General features: G+C 41.6%; 1 protein-coding gene across 1 annotated transcript in view; it reads right to left on the reverse strand.

Annotated features, from left to right (window-relative positions):
* Positions 1–14,254, reverse strand: part of KIAA2012 — a gene marked incomplete at both ends in the record, with an annotated part of 57,145 nt that extends 42,891 nt beyond the window's left edge. The window contains 8 exon segments of the mRNA XM_082001568.1: positions 4,351–4,408; positions 4,412–4,441; positions 4,445–4,513; positions 11,172–11,243; positions 11,246–11,277; positions 11,280–11,445; positions 14,168–14,185; positions 14,189–14,254. Of these exon segments, the coding sequence (XP_081857694.1) occupies positions 4,351–4,408; positions 4,412–4,441; positions 4,445–4,513; positions 11,172–11,243; positions 11,246–11,277; positions 11,280–11,445; positions 14,168–14,185; positions 14,189–14,254 (511 nt within the window).
* Between the last annotated feature and the right edge of the window lie 5,728 nt (positions 14,255–19,982).

Here is a 19,982-nt window from a genome sequence, read left to right on the forward strand (position 1 = left end):
ATGTGGTGCATTGCAACAGTGCTTCCTTCCTATGGAGCATTGCCACACACAGCCATAACCATTATGTTGTATATACTTGAGAGACTCCCTGTGCCCTGTAGTCACAGCTAACAGTGACAGCAATGACTGTCAAATCAGTGCTTTCTTGTATGCTACATGTTCATAAGCCTTGTCATTCTTCAGGAATCTATGAAGTTCAGGACAAATATTCCTGCTATGTGGCATGGAAAAAAATAGACATATTTCTTATTGTAGGGCTTCTTTCTCTCAGGGAAATAGCTTCCGTAGAAAGTAGAATGGGATTTCTTACTCAGAAGATGAGAGCTGTTGATAGCCATGCTCCTAACAAAGCCCTCTGCGGGTTTGTTTAGAGTTTTGATGTTCCTTGGATTTTCTATACAGTTTTGCTCATTCCTGTGCCTGTGCTCTGCCATAGCGGCCCTTGCGACCTGGAGACCTTCAGCTGTATGCTCTAGGAGACGAGAGAAGGAAAACTTCCATAGAAACACTGGTCAGAACCATGTGCTGTTCTGTTCCTTCTGGGGCTGATTTCCATGTTTGCTTTGAATTTCTGTCATTTGACTTGAAGATAGTCTTCATTTTTGAGAAACCTGAAATGTTCTGCAGAAAGCAGACGCTCTCAGGAAGTTGTGCTTAACCCTGTTGTCCAAAACCCAGTTTCCAATCAAAATGATCTTTTATGGAAGGATTTTTTTTTTTTTTTGAGTCCGAGTTCTATCCACATGTTTGTTTCTCGGCTGGGACGTTTTTCTGTTGGTTTAGTGAGCTGAATTGGCTCTTCCAGGAATCAAACGAATACCACAGCAGGCACAAAGGGAGTAAGACTGTATGGCTAGAACAAGAGAGAGAATAAGTTTTAAGTTTTTCTATTTGTTTCTAGCTAGAATGCTTAAATAGATAACCTTTTTTTTAACACTTTTTCTTTGCACTTTACCATTTAGCCAAGGAATTGTGCTTGGTCTCAAGAGGGGCTTGACAGCACTTTCACTGACTTCAATGTAATACATTGAGATCCTCTAAAAGGTGATGCTTTAATGGGTGTATTGACGGAAGATACTTTTCTTCTATGAAGTCTCTGTAACTGTTTTCAGTATAACTTTTGTAAGCGGGCATATTATTCAAGTCTGAGTGAATAGTCCAGGAATCCCAATACTACTTAGCAAAATAATCCTGCAGTTTTGAGAAACAGACTTCAAGACAAGAGCATCATAAACTTCAGTTACATTCTCTGCATTGTCTCAGTACAGACGGCCCCAAACGTTTTATTTTCTTTCAAGATTTTGGATGCTTATAGTCTCTAAACACCTTCCAGTGTATGCTGAGCAATGTGACTGCTATCTGTTTTGTGCTGAATACAGAGTATACGCTGGCACAATTTTTGCTGTGAGACAGACTTCATCTTGCCCATTCAGTACCAGTCCTGGGGGTGCCTGAGGAGACTCAGAGCTGCAGGCCAGGAGCTTGCTGAGAGGCAGCAATGTGGAGCAGTGAATAGCGAGTATCTGTGGGACTCTTGAGCAGGAGGCAGTCTGGCTCCAGGTAGTGTCCTTTCCAGCCCCAGTCTCTATTATTTTGCTAATGCCCAAACAGGTAATTGGGCTCTCCTCCTGCCAGGTGTTTCTTGGCTTCCATAGTTTTCTGCAAGCTTTTCTCTATCCTCAGGCTCCTTTAGAAACAAATGACTGTGTAGAAGAATGAAGTTTGTGAGGTCTGAAGCAGAAGTGCAGCATCTATGGGAGATTAGAGCAAGTCTAATTTTTTTTCAGGTTGAAATCTTGGGGGTTTACATCCCTGTCCAACACTGAGAGCTATGCCACCTTTGTAAGATAGGTTGTGGGTTTGGCTGAAAAAATCTTTATCCATCCTCATGCATCCAGTGACAACTGAATGATGCTGGCTTATGAATTCATGAAGTAGTTGATACGTCTGGGCTTCAGCAGTCTGTGCTCAAGGACAGCAATTGAGATTTGATTCTTGTGCAGTGCATGGAAGGCTCCTTGTTTACTCTTTTAGTGCACATGGACACAGGTTAAGTTATAATCTAATTGAGAATTCATGCTGTATTCCGGGAAGTGGCGTTTTGCTTCAGCGATTTTGTTTTTCTTTAAGGTGTTGACCAGTGCTTTGGAATTTAAAACTATGTATCCTGAAGAAGGCAAAGAAATGTAATTTGAATGCAAACTGTATTAAGCACTCACATCCTGTATCCTAGCAGGAATTTCACCAAACAGGGGAGGTATTCATTGGACTAGGAGCAAAGCAATGTCAAGTTGAGAAGGAAATTACTATGGAAATGAGTTTTAAAAGCCTGAGGCAGATGTAGGGAGAGGCACATTGTACTGGGAATTTTCCTCACACTCTCTAGCTTATATGGCCTTTCCATTACTTCAACAGCAGCATATAAGAAATCCCGGGCTTGGAACATAGTCTCTGAATTTCAGGAGTTTTGTGCTATCGCTGTGGGCCAGCTTCCCTGTTCGGAGAAATTAAACCCAGCCTCAGCTAGGATTGGGGCATCTGCTTGTATAAGAGTGGCCTTACTTGGGGCAGACCAGAGGTCCTTTCAGACCAACATTTTGTCTCTCTGTGGTCAGTAATGGATGCTTAGGAGAGAATGAGAGAAATAAAATTAACTGCTATCCTACTGTATTCTCCCAGTGCTTGGCAAGGAGCAGCTGAGTGGGTCTGTAGGTTTAATAGTCCTTGATTAGGGTTTTTTTTTTTCTTCCATAGATTTGCCTTTTTTTTTTTTTTTTAAATTGTGAGTTTCAAAGATCTATATCTTGTGGCAATGAGTTCCACAGCTAACCTGCACAGTGGGGGGAAAAAAACCCTTTCCTATCTGCCTAATGATAATGTATAATGTCCCCCAACATTTTCATGTTTTGGAGAAATGGCAAATAAACTGCCTATTCATTTTCTCCATGCTCTTTATGATTATATGGACTTAGATCATGTTTTCTGTTTAAAGATTTTTCAGCAATATGGAAGTGTATTTGTTAGCTTAGTTCATTGCAGAAAGATGGTGGTACAGGCAGAAAGTAATACTTTTCAGGAACGGCAGAAGGTCTTTTAGTGTCTTCCCATAAATTCCAGAATATTCCTGAGGGAGTAGTGGATTCCTGAGACACTCTGGAATGGATAGATTGCAAATAAAGAGATATATGGCTTAGGGTAGGAGAACAGAAAATGTTAATCATGTTGGCAATAATTGATGAGAAATGATTGTGTGGGAGAAGAAAACAAGTTGTTAATGCATAAATAAGTATATGTGTTTACAGATTGTTGGGGGACTAATACAACCTTGAAGACCTCAGTCCATTCTAGGGCCTCAGACATTGAAAGGGAGTAAATTGTAATCCCACTTTTTTCATTTTGTTGCTAAAAATCTGAAGGGAAGAAAAAGAAAAAATCCCAATCAACTGAAAAACAGGGCTTGGTTAAACCATCTGAAAAAGTGAAAATACTAAATATAGCTCTTTTTTTAATATACTTGTTTTCATTCAAAACACTGTTAAAACTATTCTGGTCACTCCCAGTAATAGCAGAAGTGTGAGTATCTGTTGCAGAGTTGTTCATGCTCAGCTGTGTCATTCGAGTTAAAATTACATGAAAGTGTACAGGTTGAAAAGCTTAACAAAAACTGGTTTAGGCACTGAACTGGGGAAGATGATATAAAGTGAGGTTCCAGTTGGAGGCCGTCTCCAAACTCTGTATCTGAATAGCCTGAAAGTTTATCAGTTGGTTACAGACCCAAGCTTTGTGGCTATCTGCTATAGCTCTGAGACAAAATTTATATGCCAAATCTGGGGAACACAGACTTGTTCAGAATACACTCTTCTGTCTTAATGTGTCTTTATTTGGTATGTCTGGAGAGCATGGAGGTGAGAGCTTATGAATTGGAAAGTCCCAAATTTGTGTCCCTTTCCTGTATCACGTTGTAGTAAAATTTTTAACTTTAACCAGGCTCAATTAAGCAGTACTATCACTTTGTATATTGATATTAAGAATAATCTAAGGACTAATTAAACTCCTGTCTTCTGATATCTATTTACCAATTTGAATCAATGCTGGTTTGGACTCCAAATCCTGTGAATGTTGCTATCTGAGAAGAATGTTTAATCTATTTTCCTTCTACTCATCTAGGAAGGAATGTGTGCATGAGTGTTCATCTTTTTCTAACTCCCTCTATATAGTGCAATAATATTTTTTTCAACACTTCCCCAGTAATAACTTCAGAAACATCTGCATTATTCTTAAGTATAAAAAAATAATTTAAAGAAAGATAATTTGAATTGTTTTTAAAATTTAACTTTAAATGCCTCTGACTTGCACAGTGGAGCCTGTCTATTATGCCAGAATCCCAGATTCGGGAGAGTCTGAAGAGCTACCTCTTGGATGAACAGCCTGGGCAAATCTGTCAGACAATCTGGTTATCAGATTTGTTCAGGAAATGGAGGTATGGGTGCCAAGGTGTTCCTTTGTGATCCTTCTGCAGCAATAATACATGTGGAGGACTTCAGTGTCGGTGTCTGTCCCATCTCCCTGCTGCTGATGAGTTAATAGGCTCTAATCAATAACTCAGATGGTGCTTATGAAGATGCCTACTGGTAAGCAGTTAAACCAGTAAGAACTTAAAAGAACTATGGTCAAGGTCAGCTACCTTTTTAGTCTCTTCTGATTTTAGCCACCTCCTCTGTTTTTGGCCCTCATCCCAGGCTCTGCCTCTGTGCAGTGTGTTGCCAATGATCTGAATAAGTCATAGTGCTGGGCAGTGTAAGAACTGAAAATGAGTTAATGAGGTCTTGGTGCCTTATCTGAAGTACTCTGCAATGTATCATACTTGTTCCCTGATTAGGGTGAGTGTGTCTCATGTCACTCATGTGGCTCATGAAGGACTAACCTGGGAAGACTTGTTGCTCTTTGTGGGCTGGAAAAATCTGGGTTCCCCACATCCCAGTGAGCAGGCATGTAAAGAACTGGAAGGACATAAATGGAAAATTAAATGCTCTCCTCCTAGAAGAGAAATAAAGGAACTGTAGGAATAACATCTCTAAACAGTAGTTACCTCCATAAACTGCAAATTCTATAAAACTATAATTGTGTCTGCCAGTTAGTCATCTTCTAGTTTGTGTAGATTCATGGAATGTATTTACTGGCAGTTCTCAAAACAGCCCACCCTGTACTTGCCTAAGTGTCTCACAGTATAGGAGGCATGTTGAAGGCTGTCTGTTTTCCTTTGCACTATAGCAAATTACTGCATTTAATTATTCTTTTCCTACACCTCTGCATATATTTCTTCTCAGCATTCATTCATGTCTTCCAGAGTGTGCCATTGTAAACAACAGGTTGATACCATGCAGTAGAAAACTTGCACTGACATCAATGGTGTTTGTTGCTTTTGAGCCTGTCCAGCCCTGAGAGCCCGTGTAAAATATGCAAAACTTGACTTTAAGGTACTGGGTGCTCTCAGCTCAAGCTGAAGTCAGGCAGTATGTCAGGCCTTTGCCAAGAAATGTGCCTGTATGTGAGAATATTGGGAAGCCTAAACCTTGCATTAAAAAAAGATAAAACTTCCAAAAACTGATCAAAACTCCTTCCTTTGCAAACTCCTGTCTTGCACAGCTCCACAGCCAGCTACAGCTACTGAGGCATTGCAGGAGGGCCTACATGAACGAGGTCGTAAAGAGGCTATGGGAGAAATGGTTGGATGGGGGCACCAGAGCTTGTGGTATCCAGGTAAAGGCAAGAGCCAGCCCTTCCAGCCCTTTTGGTTTGTGTTTTGGTGAAAATCGAGTTCTATGTCCTTATCAAATGGCAAGTGAATGAGTTCCCATTTCAGTTCTCAGACTGTCTCAGGGATCCTTGCAGCAGATTTGAGAATATAGGACTAAGTTCAACTGACCCCTTAAAAAAAAAAAAAGTAGTAAAAAAGAGGAACCTTTTCACAATTTTGTGTGTCTATGGACATAATACCCCAAATAGCTTGGCCTTGGGGTTTTTTTTGTGAGCCCAATGTTATTCAAACCTAGGAATTTTATCTGCAATTTTTACAATTTTTCACATGCTCTGGTGCTCAAAAGGACTTTCCATTCTCCTTTACCCACCCAGAATCAGCAAATGTCATGTCTGATCTATTTTCATGTAGCGATCTGCTTTCTACATAAGGGCAAGATAGGTCCGAACTGATGGAGCTTATCGGCACTCGGCAAAGATGTGATGAGATTGTCACTAGACACTGGAAGCCAAGAGCAGCTGCCTTCCTTGGAGCCCCCAAGCCTGCAGCCTTTGAGCTGTTCCCCTTGCTGCCAAAGGAGAACCCTAATGCAGATCTCTCTCCTTGCTCAAAAAATAGAGAATTAAGCTCAGATTTCCTGCTCTCTGTCATTTTAAGTAACACACTACTCTTCATGTCCTGATCAAAAGGTAAGACTTCAGGAAAATGAGTCTTTTTTCATTATGAGAAAGCTTGCAGCGTCTTCCCTGTAGCAGCCTGTTCTGATGGCTGGGGACAGCAGGATGGGTTAATCGTGGCCCCATTTCCTGAGGTCTCCTGCAGTCATGATTTGTGAATGCCTGAGAATACCCCTGCTGAATTCTAATTGTTTGTGGCAGTCGGCACATGATTTCAAGTGTTTGGTCACAGCAGTGTTCGTTTTCTGCTCTTTTAATCTTTGATGGATGTTGCGCCTGGCTTCACTGATGTGGTTCATGACACAGTAGGCAGTGATTTCCTATAAGATGTTTTGTCTCGACTACAGAGGTGTGGCGTCCCTATATGATGGCCAGTACTTATTAATGACATCCCAAGGTTTCTAAAGAGAAAGCTCTGCCATAGGCCATTAGAACCTAATCTATTCCAAAATGTCAGATGAAGTTAAGCAAGAGCTATCTCGATTGCACTGAGACTTTCCTCATTAGTTCAGACTCTGATTAGAAGACTGATTAAAGGCTTTCTCTTTGTAAAGGTTCACTCTTTATCTCTGCAGATATCGTTACTATGTAAGATGTGATACAGCTAGCTTAAGGCTCACGCAAATGCTAGAACTGAAAAGTATTTGTGTGTATGTGTGTGTATGATCATTCATGCCCATACAGTGCACATGCATGTTTTTTAAAATGCCATTAATTAGTAACATGAAAAATGTTCATTTCTGAATATGCACACGGTTGAATTTTGTTGCACCTTTCAAACAATTCAGCTGGTGTTAATAGTATGCACTTGTATAAAAGGTCAAATTTTCATATCCTATGCAAAGCTATGGGATTAAGATTTTAACAGCAGTTTGGGGGTTGCTGGGATACAAAGTATTTTTTGCAGAATACTTGGTATCTGAGATCATTAGGACTAGCCAAATTGCTTCCTGTGATTTAAACATTGCTCTTGCTGTTCCGGCTAAGCTACATGATTGCGATAGTGCTGAAATATTCTAGGCTCCTCCTAATTTTTTACCTACAAATAGCATTAAGCTTTGGCATATGCCTTTAAATTTCTCATGATGTTCAGTGAAGATTGCAATTTCATATATAAGCCCTTAGAAGAAAGGCTTGTTGATTCATTATGTGCTTGTACACTGTTTAGCACAATAGGGATGAGGTCTTTGGATATTTCTGGAGCCTAGATAATAAGCTGGCATTATCAAGAAATAAAAACATCCATGAGGCAACTGTCAAAGCTTCCAAATGATTTTGCAAGATGTAGCTCCTAAAATATTGGAGCTTTCAACTTTTATTCTTAAGTATTTTGTAGTTAACTGCCTTGTGCGTGAATCATTTTACAAACTCCTTGTAGGCTAATGAGAAATAAACCAGAAAATAAAGACAGCTTTAAGAAATTGTATGGAAGTCAGTGTTCTCATAAGAGGTATTTGATTGTTTCCAGTCTGGTCAGATTAATAATAACTAAACTTTGCTGCCAGTTACGGTTTTGGGTATGCATGTTTGTATGTGAAAGAGAACATAATATTAAGTGGTCATACTGGTCGACTTACCACTGAACAGATAGTTTGTTTAATTATTGACAAACTTTAGCAGGGACGCCATGCTCTGGAGGGCAGTAAGCATTAGTATGCTTCTTCTGAAGTTAGTTTGTAGACTTTAGAGGAGTGTTGACCCTTTATGTGCCAAAGTCAATCTCAACTGTGTTCAACAATTAAAAAAAAATAATATAGCTGTTTCATTGCAAATACCATGTAGGATGTACCTTGTCTTATAGCTGACAGGCTAGAAGTTTTGATTTTGCTTTTTCATGAGTGTCCCTTGCGTAAGTAGCTGAAGCTACCCTTTGGGCTCATGGATTTGATGAATTCTGGAAACCCCCTTTTTGGGGTAGTGTTACCATGGCTCCCAAGGGTGGTAGCGGGGCTTCTTCTAGTGAGCTGTCACAGTAACAGAGTATCACAGGATTAAGACAAAATCACATAGTTCTACTGCAGAGTTGTCTGCTTACTAACTTCTAATTAGTTTTGCCAGATTTATCACAGGCTTGCTGTTTGCTGTCAGGTCTCCTGCACAAGTGATGCGGTTGTTTGTCAAAGGCTCTGGTTTCTCTGTATTTCAGTGGTGGTGTCCCTTTAGTTAAACCCAAGTTTTCTGAATCCCAGGCCAGTGTTTTTATGCCCTGCTCTGTGTGACTTTCAATAAATCAGTTAACTTCAGCTAACATAAAAGAGGAAGAAAAATTCTCAGTCTTCCACCCATACAGCCCTACACAGGGGGCACATATACAGGCAGACAGTTTGCAAATGCTATGTACCATGTTCCTCTTCCAGAATCTTGAGACTGTGTTTACTCTTCTTGAATGAAACAGAATAAATAATAGTGTGGATAGACAGCTGACGAAGGAAAGGAAAGCCTTAAAGGCTGTGACCACAGGTTAAGATCCTGTGCCACAGACTTGAGGGGAAATAGTTGTGTTGTAATTTATTTACCAATTAAAAGTTTAATTCCTCTTTCCAATGCTGTTTTTCAGGAAGCATCTACTCTGTGCAGCCAGAGGTTTTTTTCAGAACACCTGTAGCTGTTGATGACTTTAGCTGGGCTTGAGAGTGTTTCTGAACATCAGGTCTGGCAGTCTCAGTCTGGTGGTAGGTGTGTCATCTGCATCCTGCAGAGCTTTTGCTAGTGGCAGACTCTGCAAGGCAGTATCTCTGCTTTTTCCTTCATGCCCTCCCAGACCCTCAGGGCGTGCTTCCAAAATGTATTTGGCAAGCTTCAACCCATGCCTCATTTAAATCTTAAGACCAGCCTACTGCAGTATTATCTCCAGAAAGTAAGGGCAGAGATGCTCTAACAAACAAGGAAATGTTGACCCTATCAAATCGCTGTGAAGCAGATCCTTGGCTCTACTCTGCTGCTTTTACCTTAGTGCAGGAATAGAAAATTACAGGTCTAGTTAAATTTGTCCCTTTAACTGGTCTCCAAGGTTGATTGATTCCTAAGGGATACCTTCAGTGTTTGGAAATCCCTAAGTGAAGTGCTATAAAGTCAAGATAGGAGCTCCCTAGTCTTCTCCCCAAAGAGTAAGGGATTTAATTGGAGACATTAAGACATTGCCAAAATCCTCAGCTGCCCTAGCTCTCTTGAAACTGCTAGGCAGCAGCAAAGTTAGTTGTGATGGCAATGATTAAGCTGCTTAACTCCAGGATCAAGGAACTACAAAGGTGGCATCGAGTCATATTTGTTCATAACCCTTTCTGTCACATGAGAAACTGGGCACAGCTTACCATCAGGCCTGCTGCAGTACTTACATGCTATATAATCTCCATCAGCCCTTGTCAGTGCCCTCACTCTCATCTGTACCTAGTTCATGAAGTAGGGTGCAGAGGAAGAGAAAAGATTTTATCTTTATCTCCTGTAAACACGGCTGGCACAACTTAGCCTGCTGTCGAATCTTTGGGTCTCTGACATTTAGCATGGAGAGTGAGTCATAGGAAAGCATAATGAACAGCTACTAGGAAATGGCTGGGAGAAAAACCAACCTGTGGCTGTTTTTTAAACAGTTTGGTCAGCTCTGACTTCTTTCCAATATAAAAGCAAGTGGTATTTAAGCATTTGTCAGAGCATGAAAATATATGATGCTGGATGAAGACCCTGGCTACCTGATATTCATCTTAACTTACTAATATACTGTGTCATCCAGAAAGTGGCACAGCATGGGCTTTCTTAATTTGAGAATTTACTGTTGTAGACAGCTGTGAACATATCATTGGGTGTATATATAGCACAGATCAAGACGTAGGATGTTAGAAAAAAAAATTCTTGTCACAAGTTTGGGATGAACTCATTACATCACTGATAGTGGAGCCAAGAATGAGTTAAGCAGTCTTCCCAGACAAATGGCGGTAGCAGCTCTACAATATCTCACACCATCAGAGATTGCTGGATAAGTCTCATCCTCTTAAAAAACCTCATTGTGCTTTTTACCTTTTTTTTGAAGTAAAGTTGCTGTACTGCAGAAAAAAAATCATGTCATTGGCATGAGTGTAGCTTATTACTTTTAATGGCAGTGAGTTATGCAGAATACAAAATCCTATTATGTAATTGCTTTGAATATTATACCATGACTTGAGAAATATGGGAGCCGGTGTGATGACTGTCTTGTGGGATGGCTGACACTTTCCTTTCCAATCCAAGGGAAAAAAAAAAAGCCTCAGCTTGTTAGCATGAAACTTTTTTCCACTTGAATAGAAGTAGAGAAGGTTTATTCCATGTCAGGGTTCATAGACATAAAATCCACACATGAACTGGCTCCGTCGATGCTGATGGCAAAATTCCAGCAGACTTTACGAGAGCCAAAATCTGGTTCCATGTGGGCTTCACAGAAAGCAACTCTCCATACGGCAATGTGTTTGAGAAATAACTCACCCTTTGTGGAGGCACAGAGCCTGTGTTGGCACCATTTAAAAACTCAGAACAGGTACAAATTTAATCATGACTAAATGAACTATAGCTGATAACTTTCAAAGGAAAGAGGGGAAGATTATAGGGAAGATGATGCTAAAGAGTATGTTTGAATATCAGGTTAATTTTATTAGCAGCTTGTTAACATCAGTGAACAGCAGTAGTCTTTTTGAGGTTTCATGGAGTTGCTGTGTGGTTAACAACTAGAGGAAAAGAGCCAGGGGCCTCATGTAATCTTCAGTTTCTACCTGCTTTCCTCCATATGCCAAGATGGCTCTTGTCAAGTCTTGGAGGGTGTGCAACTCCATCTGTAGTTTTTTTTATGCCTGTGGCCCTGCAGGCCCATTCTTCCCTTTTTGCACAAAAGCTCACTAGATTCTCAGAGTACAGAACTAGTGTGCCCATTCTTGTACTGTAGGCTCTTGGAAGAGACAGACCCAAGCAGTCCTTCATGATGTGCTTTGCATTTGAAGTCTTGCTAAAATGGGAGCAACTTTCATGAGACTTCCAGTTAAAATAATCCTAAGACTCAGAAGGAAGGAAGTAGGGTAGACATTGGAGAGGAAAAAAGCAAAACAAAACCTTTAATCAATTTGGAGTTTGTCAATTTGTGGCTTACTAACTACACAGGAAATTATTCTTTCCTTACATGCTTTCACCATTGTGGCTTTATCTGCTGTCATCAGCAAATCTATCAAACGAAGCTCTGTTGTCTGTACCTAAGAATTACTGTACAGCACAGCTAGGACCTGAGCCACGGTGTTCCCCAATAGACCACTAGCAGGAAGTATTGAAAAGCCAGAGTTCAGGCTGTGAATTAATCATCAAGATTTTGCCCACTTCTCATGTGGAAACACACTACATGACTTCAGTGGGGACTTCAACTGTCATCTTCTCAACTGCAAGAGGGTTTTATGGATTAGGTCCAGACAAGTCCTGCCCTAGGCAAAGGTACGGTAAGCATTTGCTTAGGGCAGCAGATGCGTTGGGCAGTGACTGTGAGCATACTTTGCCTAAAACCAGAGCCATGTAAAGCCAGGCTGCTGCTGCCACCACCGGGGTGGAGTTTCATTTGACAGTGGCAGTTGTGGCTTTTATCCCTCCTTTTATCCTAGTGACAGCAGGAGCAGCAAGCCTACGCTTGCTGGATGACCCTTTAGAAGTGCTTCAGGGATACGTCACAGTTTTTTTTACCTGGGGTCCAGTGTGTCTGATGCGCTATGGAATGCAAAAATTGAAACAAATGTACTTTGAGGATACTTCTGACTGGATCCGAGAAGTGCCCTAACTATAGGAAGCACCGCAGGGACAGTACTGAACATGTAAAACACAAGTGTTTTACATACAAGCGGTGTCAGGCATAGTTATATTTCTGTGCTGAGTAACGTGACAAAGATGTCTGTTCATAAGCCTGCATGTGAGAGCCATATTCATATCAGTATTCAATGTGGTTTGTATCACACTGGTTCCGCAAGACCATGGGTCACAGACTGGAGTACTTCTGTCGGTGTGTTGCATCTCATCTATGACCATTATTACTGTGAAACATTTTCTTTTTTCTTAATTGGGAAATTAATGGATTTTAGATGTAATAGCACAGGGATCAAATGTCTTAGGAATAAAAAGTAATTGTAGCTTGTTACCTGTGTCAGTTCAAGGTGTTTTTCCCTTTGCCTTTTCTCTTTGTGTAATTGATCCCTTTGGAAAGGGGGGTGTACCATGAACAGAAACATGGCCTCGGCCTCAGGTGGGACAGGTAGTTTCTATATTATACAGATAATAACTGTGTTACTGTAGCATTTGAATTGGCCCACAGCTCTTTCATGGTGTATCCTCTGTGAATAGGTAAATCTGGCCCTTCCTAGCTCAAGAGATTTTTTCTTCCTCTTCCTCACATAAGTCCTTAAGTCATCAGCAGTGGGGAGGAGATCAATTACACAATGAAGAGGCTGTTGCTGTAAAATAGTCTTAATATGGGGACTTTGAGGGAAACCCCAGGTTTTTTTTTAAACTCTAGCATGCTTTGTTGTAGGAAAGGCAACAACAGGTATGCATCTCAAATAGATTATAGTATCTTAGCTGAGGGAGTCCATCTTAGCCTGAGATGTGTCCCCATGCACTCAGAGGTTAGAGGAATGGCTGCCCTAAAAAGGGTATAGACGAGATGGAGGCTTTGAGACTGTTGTCTGTTGGTGTGCCTTGAATGAGATGGGTGGGAAGGGCTCTGATAGAGCAGTTGTCCTGGGCTGCTGGGAGAAAACTGTAATATAAGCACACAGTTTCTCCAGGGAATCTCTCTGGTTTCCTGAATGCAACTAATAAGGCAGGGGTTCCAAATTATTCTTGTAACTGGGGTGTTCACATACTTTCTTTGATGTAAAGTCGGGGTGTCATATTCTGGCTCCCAATGACCAAACTTTACATGTTAGAATATCTGTTCTGATAGCAGTGCTTAACAGGGTGAACAGTCCTGATTCTTATGGGAGGTACAGCAGAGATTCAAAACCCACCTCAAGGCAGGATGAAAAATACACAAAGCTGATGCTTTCTTCCTAACCTCTCTGACTCTAGTAGAACTGCAGTACTGAAGCTGGGAGAGATGTTTGGGGCAAATTTTGATCTGCATCCTGCAGGCTTTAGTTTTTCAATTTTTCTGTGTAACTGGATCAAAATATGATCCTTTCGGAAATAATTCTGAAGATACAGAGTCAGGTTAGGGCCACTGTGCAGAGTGCTGTTGGTGTGAACTCACAGGAAAAAGCTGTCTTTGGCTGTGGCTCTAATGTATTCCCTTTTCATCGCAACACCGCAGTGCATCATATAAATGAGTCTGTTCTTTTAGCTGCTGTGAAACTCTGATGGAATGTATTACTCAAAGTATTATTTTAAATCAGTATAACAGGTGAAGACTCAAAAAACCCATACGCAGATCCTAGAACTAGCAGGTTTACCTGTTCATCTGACATTTAACAACACAGAGACATATGATTTTCCCTTTGGAAATTTATTCTTCATGTGTTTTGGCTTCTCAAACAATAATTTTGTTAAGATTCTCCAGTTTTAGCTACAGCAGACATGTATATCTCTTATTATATTACGCCACTGGTTATTATTGCATTTTGATGGTCATTGCAAAGAAGATCCTGTAAAATAATTTGTCATTAAAAGGATTACTTCAACATTCTAAAATAGAACACATTTAATCCCTGAGAGCTATTATGGAAAATTTTTAACAGCAGATCACCTCTGGTTCATAATGCACTTACAGTTTCTTCTGGCCTTTTTTCACCACCTGCCCAATGCCGTAGCTTAGCAGGGAGAGATTAGGCATTGAGCCCCAGGACCATCAGCAAGCTCATGTCTTGCCTCTCGAACTACAAACTTACTCAGAGCGCTCAGACAGATTCTTTGTTCAGAAATGCACCAATTCATAACTCTGTGCCTTGCTAACGTGCAACTCCAAACAGCAGAAAAGCCAGACTACTGTCCTGGGTTTTTGAAAAGTGTGACGGGGATTTGGTGCAGTTGGTTACTTTTTTTCCTCTTGTCTGTCCTGTGCATTTCTTCTCTCTGTTGTGGGTTGCTTTGCAGCATCTTGGGATCTGTGAACCACTACCACCCTCCTCATTGTGGTCAGGGGTTGTTTCTCTGTTGCTATGGTGGCAAACAGAAATTAGGATCCTTGCATCAGCTAGGGAGAGCACAAGCACAGAAATACTCCAAGGGCCAGGTTCAGATTTTTAAATCTGGATGGACTGCCCTGCAGTAAATACCCCAAGATGACAGAATAACATTAGTCTTCCCAAGCTGCTTTATTGTATTTTCTTTATGGCACCCTCCAAATTCCATTATTAGCTGAGAATGGAGAAGAACAATATTAGAGCTGGAAGAGACCAGTTTTGGGGATTGTTTTGTAGAACACTCATCCTCTGTGGGTTTGTGTAGGTCTTTATGTAATCTGAATGACTTTTTCTCTGGTTCTTCAACTGTTTTCTTGCAGAAACTTAGTGTAGGAATATTTCACCCTTCCTAGGTAACTGCGGAGGAAGGGAAGAGTCTCCGCTGTGTTCCTGACTCCCATGATGGAGTTTCTGTTCTTTAGCCCCCATACCAGGACTGGGATGGCAGGACCTGTTCAGATATTTACTTCCTTCAGTGCTCAGGTGTGCAATTCTTTGCCCTTTTCGTACTCATTCAAAGGTACAGATTTCTCTTTAATTTTCTCACTAAGCTGCTCATTTTGAGAATTTTTAGTAGGAATGAGAGGGGTGGGGAGCTGTTGTTCAGTGCAAGCATGCTCTGCTGTCATGGTTTAGCCCCAGCTGGCAACTAAGCCCCATGCAGCCATTCGCTCACTCCCTTACGGGGGGATGGGGGAGAGAATCGGAAGAGTAAAAGTGAGGAAATTAATGGTTTGAGATAAAGACAGTTTAATAGGTAAAACAAAAGCCATGCATGTAAGCAGAACAAAACAAGGAATTCATTCACCAGTCCCCATGGGCAGGCAGGTGTTCAGCCATCTCCAGGGAAGCAGGGCTCCATCACGCGTAATGGTTTCTTGGGAAGACAGATGCCATAACTCCAAATGCCTCTCCACCCCTTCTTCCTTCTTCGTCCCAGCTTTATATGCTGAGCATGACATCATATGGTATGGAATACCCCTTTGGCCAGCCTGGGTCAGCTGTCCCAGCTGTGTCCTCTCCCAGCTTCCCATGTACCTTCAGCCTTCTTGTTAGCAGGCCAGCACAAGAAGCTGGACTGTTCTTGACTACTTAGCATCAACTCAGAACTTCAGCATGTTATCAACATTTTCTCATCCCAAATCCAAAACACAGCCTCACACTAGCTTCTATGAAGAAAATTAACTCTACCGTGGCTGAAACCAGGACATCTGCTTTCAGAAGTGGCATGTGACACACTGAGAGCACTTCCGCCTGGTCTTGAAACCAGCACAGTCTGTCAACTGTGCTTCAGCATCATCTGGTGGAAGTGCCCCCTGCTGCCATGTACAAAGACTTACAGCATATAACAGCACTAAGACTTTTAACTTTATTTTATACAGTGTCTTTCACTCTACATGTGCTCAAAGCACTTTACAATATACAAACAGCAATAGAAAATGTACAAAACAAATGTGGCTTCAAACAGATGAGCTGCTTTCTTCACTTGGCAAAAATGACATTTTTGATAACAGAATAGCAATAGAAAAATGAGCCTGTACTGGCAGAACCATTCTAAATTCTCCCCAGCTTAGGATAATTTTCTTCCAAGCATGATTGTTCTTTATTACTCTATAATGAATTGAACCAAACATAAATTAAGAAAATAGAGATTTAGGTGAGAATATCAATCTAAATTTATTTCTAAAGCCTGTTGTTGCTTCTGATTTGCATTTCTTTAGCAATTTGTCTCCAACACAGTGCCATATAGTTTTTAAGCAGTGCTTAACTACATTTCATTAATGTTGTGGGAAGGGGCTGTGTTGGCAGTTGCTTTTTATGATTGTCAGTTTTATTGGTGAGTACTGTTAGTTAATATCTTAGAAGCATATATGTTTTACAACTAAAAATCCAGCACTCGAGTGCTACGTCAGATCTGTTTTAAATGCCATTAAAATAAACATGTGTAAGTTCAGGATAATGTATTATTGAAATAAACTTTCCAAATCTGTACGTATGGAACAGCTATGGAAAACGTGCATTTTCAATGAGTATCATCAAGACAGTGATTGTAATGAGAGGCTTGCTCGGGAAACAATAACGAGTTAACTCAAAGCAGGACCAGATGCTGATCTGAATGTAGGTGGGCTTTGAGAGCGAAGGAGGAAACAATCTGGACAAGGAAAACAGGAGTAGGGTTTGAGGAAGGAAATGGCAAATCTATTGCCAGTGCCAAGGGGAGGAAGAGGACATGGGGAGCCCCGGGAGGCTGGGTGTGGAGGAAGGGAGAAGGAAGGACTGAGGGATGAGTGGGGATAAAGCTGAATGAGGAGTACTTGTTGCGGAGGTTGGTCAGAGGCCTCTGGACTGGGTACGGAGCCTGAGGGTTGAGCATAGAGACTCTGTGCCATGTTTGGGGACAGAGTCCAGTTGTTCAGGGCAGCATTCATCTCCCTCAGTCCAGGAAGCTGCTCTTTTCCCACTGTTTTCTGCCCCGCTAGCTGTGACAAAGAATGTATCAGAGTCCTACAGGACACTGGCACTTTTGTCGTGGAGCAGGTGTAATCTTTGCACTGAAGCTTGGATCCTCAGTGTGAGGAGAACACGCAATTATGTCAACCGAGAGTTGTATCTTGATGCATATGGGAAGGAGAGAAAATGCATTTTGGAAATGTGGTAATTATATCTTGCACTGCGTATTTCTTGAAGGCTCCAGTCTGTAAATTCAGTTAAGTTCCTCTAACAGAGCAGCACGAGTGTGTGTGTGTGTAAGTGTAAGGAATACATACGTTTTGGGATGATTATCTCTGATAAGGAGCTGAGCAATGCATTGTGGGAGGGGGACAGCAATAGCCAGTGTTAAATATCACTCTCCAGCATGGTAGCTTCAGTACATCTGCACCTTTTTGTAGTGCAGAAACTGCATTATTAGCCTGTGTAGCAACACCATCTTGCACTGCAGTTCTGTTTGCTCTTGCAAACTGAGCAGCATCACATCTGTGCAGGATCTTTGACGGGAGCTCTGCAGAGGTCACTGACATGCCACGGAACCATGTTTGTTCAGTAAGCGACACTTTCATCCTGATGTCCCACTAAGCCAGCACACCAGAACAGCTTCCTTTGCCACTGTGCAGTATCTAGCTGTGCGTATGTATGTTTTAGCCTCAAAATACAAAGTGCAGACACTGACTGGTTTTGATCGTTGGAGATTTTGTATGGAACTGGTTAGGAAACTGGGCTGTTAGCCCTCATACATTGCCAAAGTTGTATTTAGATAACTCTGCCTCTAGAAATCTCTTCCAGTTCTTCATTTATTCACTGCTAACCTAAGCTGAGCGGCAGTATTGTTTTTCTCTGTTTTATGAGGGTTACGCAAGAACTTGTGTAAAGAGGCAGTTGTGTCCTGCCCGAGATGGGGGCTCTGCAGTGGGAGCAACTGCAGTAAGCCTGGCATGCATATCTGCAGATTAAACCCAGAAGTTAAATTGTTAGCAGGCAGGCAGCCTCTCTTCATGGTAACACGGTAACTAGTGCAGAGTCTCAGGGCCAAGCCCACAGCAGGCCCATGGACCCTCAAGTAAATCACTGCAGAATCCAGGGAGACAGAAGTGCTCTGTACGAGCATGTGCTGCATTTTTCAAGATTGTAGTTTGACATTTATGTGTGTGTGTTCTCCCAGTCCTCAGCCATGCAATACAGCTGTGGAATAGCTGTTAGTTGCGACTCTAAGGGGTTCTGGGGGTAAGTGTCATCTTGACAGTGAGATGCTATGCCTGTTTGGATGGACAGTGGACACACAGGAGCCCAATTCTCCATCATCACCGAGCTGGGCAGGAATTGGCACGGGAGTTGCATGAAGATTTAAAATCAGCTTTGCATTATACCCGCTCTTGCCAATCGCTTAGAATAAATTTGAGGGGCCCAAGGTTTATTGTCCCTTATGTTCAGATTGTTAGGACTCACACTGGGACTTTATGGCCACTTAAGCATTATAATGGTATTGCTATGTCCTTTCCCCCCAGGCCTTCTGCACTGTGGGAGAGGCATAAAAAGGCAGTAGTACACTGGACCCCAACTCAGTGCTCGCTAGACGGCTGGCATTACCACAGGATATAAAAAGGCTGAAATGAAGACTGGCAGGGGGAGTTCAGTCTAATACTGCCAGCAACATGTTACTTGCTCAACACAGTTACCAACTCTGTGGGATGAAAGCAGTTACGCAGCCAGTACTGGCTACATGGGACTGGAGGCTATGCAGTGGGAACGGCTGTTCGTGCTTAGGAACCTGTGCTGGGTTTGAACTGGTAGCCCAGAGATGAAAATGTTTGGGACTAGTCATTGTCCTGCAAGAGCTACCCAGGCTTCCACATGTTACTGCTTCAAAACGGAGCAGAGCAGGCAGTCTCTTGTGTTCAAAAAAAGTTTTGGTTACAGCCCCTTGTTAGTTTAATTTTAGTTCTTATGAATTGACATATGGCAGGCATGATTTTTAATTAGAGCTTTAGCTGCGTTTTACTGGTAGGGTTGCAGAGCACTGTGGAATTTACATTAGGAAAAAAAACGCTCTGTCGGTAGAGTACAAGGCTGTTTAGTAATCAGAGTGGAAAGTTAACTTTGAAACAAATTGGCAACTGATCAGATAAAATTCAAATCGGTAACATTTGTGTTGGAAACCAGCTAAGATCTGGGAAAAATGGAATCTAAGCTATTTTGTTCCTCTTGCAAAGGAACTGACTGGTGAACACACTGTGCATATCAAACTTCATGTGTAACACCCCCTACAAAAACAAAATTAATTCTTTTATAGGGTTATCTGAGCGCTTATCTGATTCATTTTCACATTAGTGTAAAACTAAACATTACTTTGAAGAGAAGTTTCCTTACATACTTTACAAAACAAACCTCCTTTGCCAGTCAAAAACTAAAGGTCAAAAGTTTCCCCCCTTTGTTTTTCTTTCGGATCAACAGGGTGTAATAGACTGATATTGGGAGATGCTTTTTTTCCTCTGCGTTTGTAACAGATTCCCATCTTCCCAGTTCATTGTGTGAACTCTTCTGGGTACTCAAAGAGTTAATGGTGTGTTCAGGCCTCAACCAGCAAATGCATTTAAAGCTCAGTCCAGCACTCACATGGTTCGTATTCTTGCACTGCTGGAGTGGTGTGTTCATGGCATCTGGTTCCCTGGCAACAGCTTTCATTGGCTCAATCAAAGCCTTTTCTTCTTAAGAAAGCTCCCACTGTGACACCCTACCACCACCACTAATCACCATCTTAACTGAGTGTTTAAGATGCAGCTGGTATGAAAAATAGCGCTTGTGCATGTGGGAAGATTAAGAGGCTACCTTGCATAGTACACCTGCCCTAGAGAGTGCTCTCAGTCGTTGGCGTTGGGCATACTG

This window comes from Phaethon aethereus, assembly GCF_964289735.1.
Source record: "Phaethon aethereus genome assembly, chromosome: 6".
NCBI classification, from domain to species: Eukaryota; Metazoa; Chordata; class Aves; order Phaethontiformes; family Phaethontidae; genus Phaethon; species Phaethon aethereus.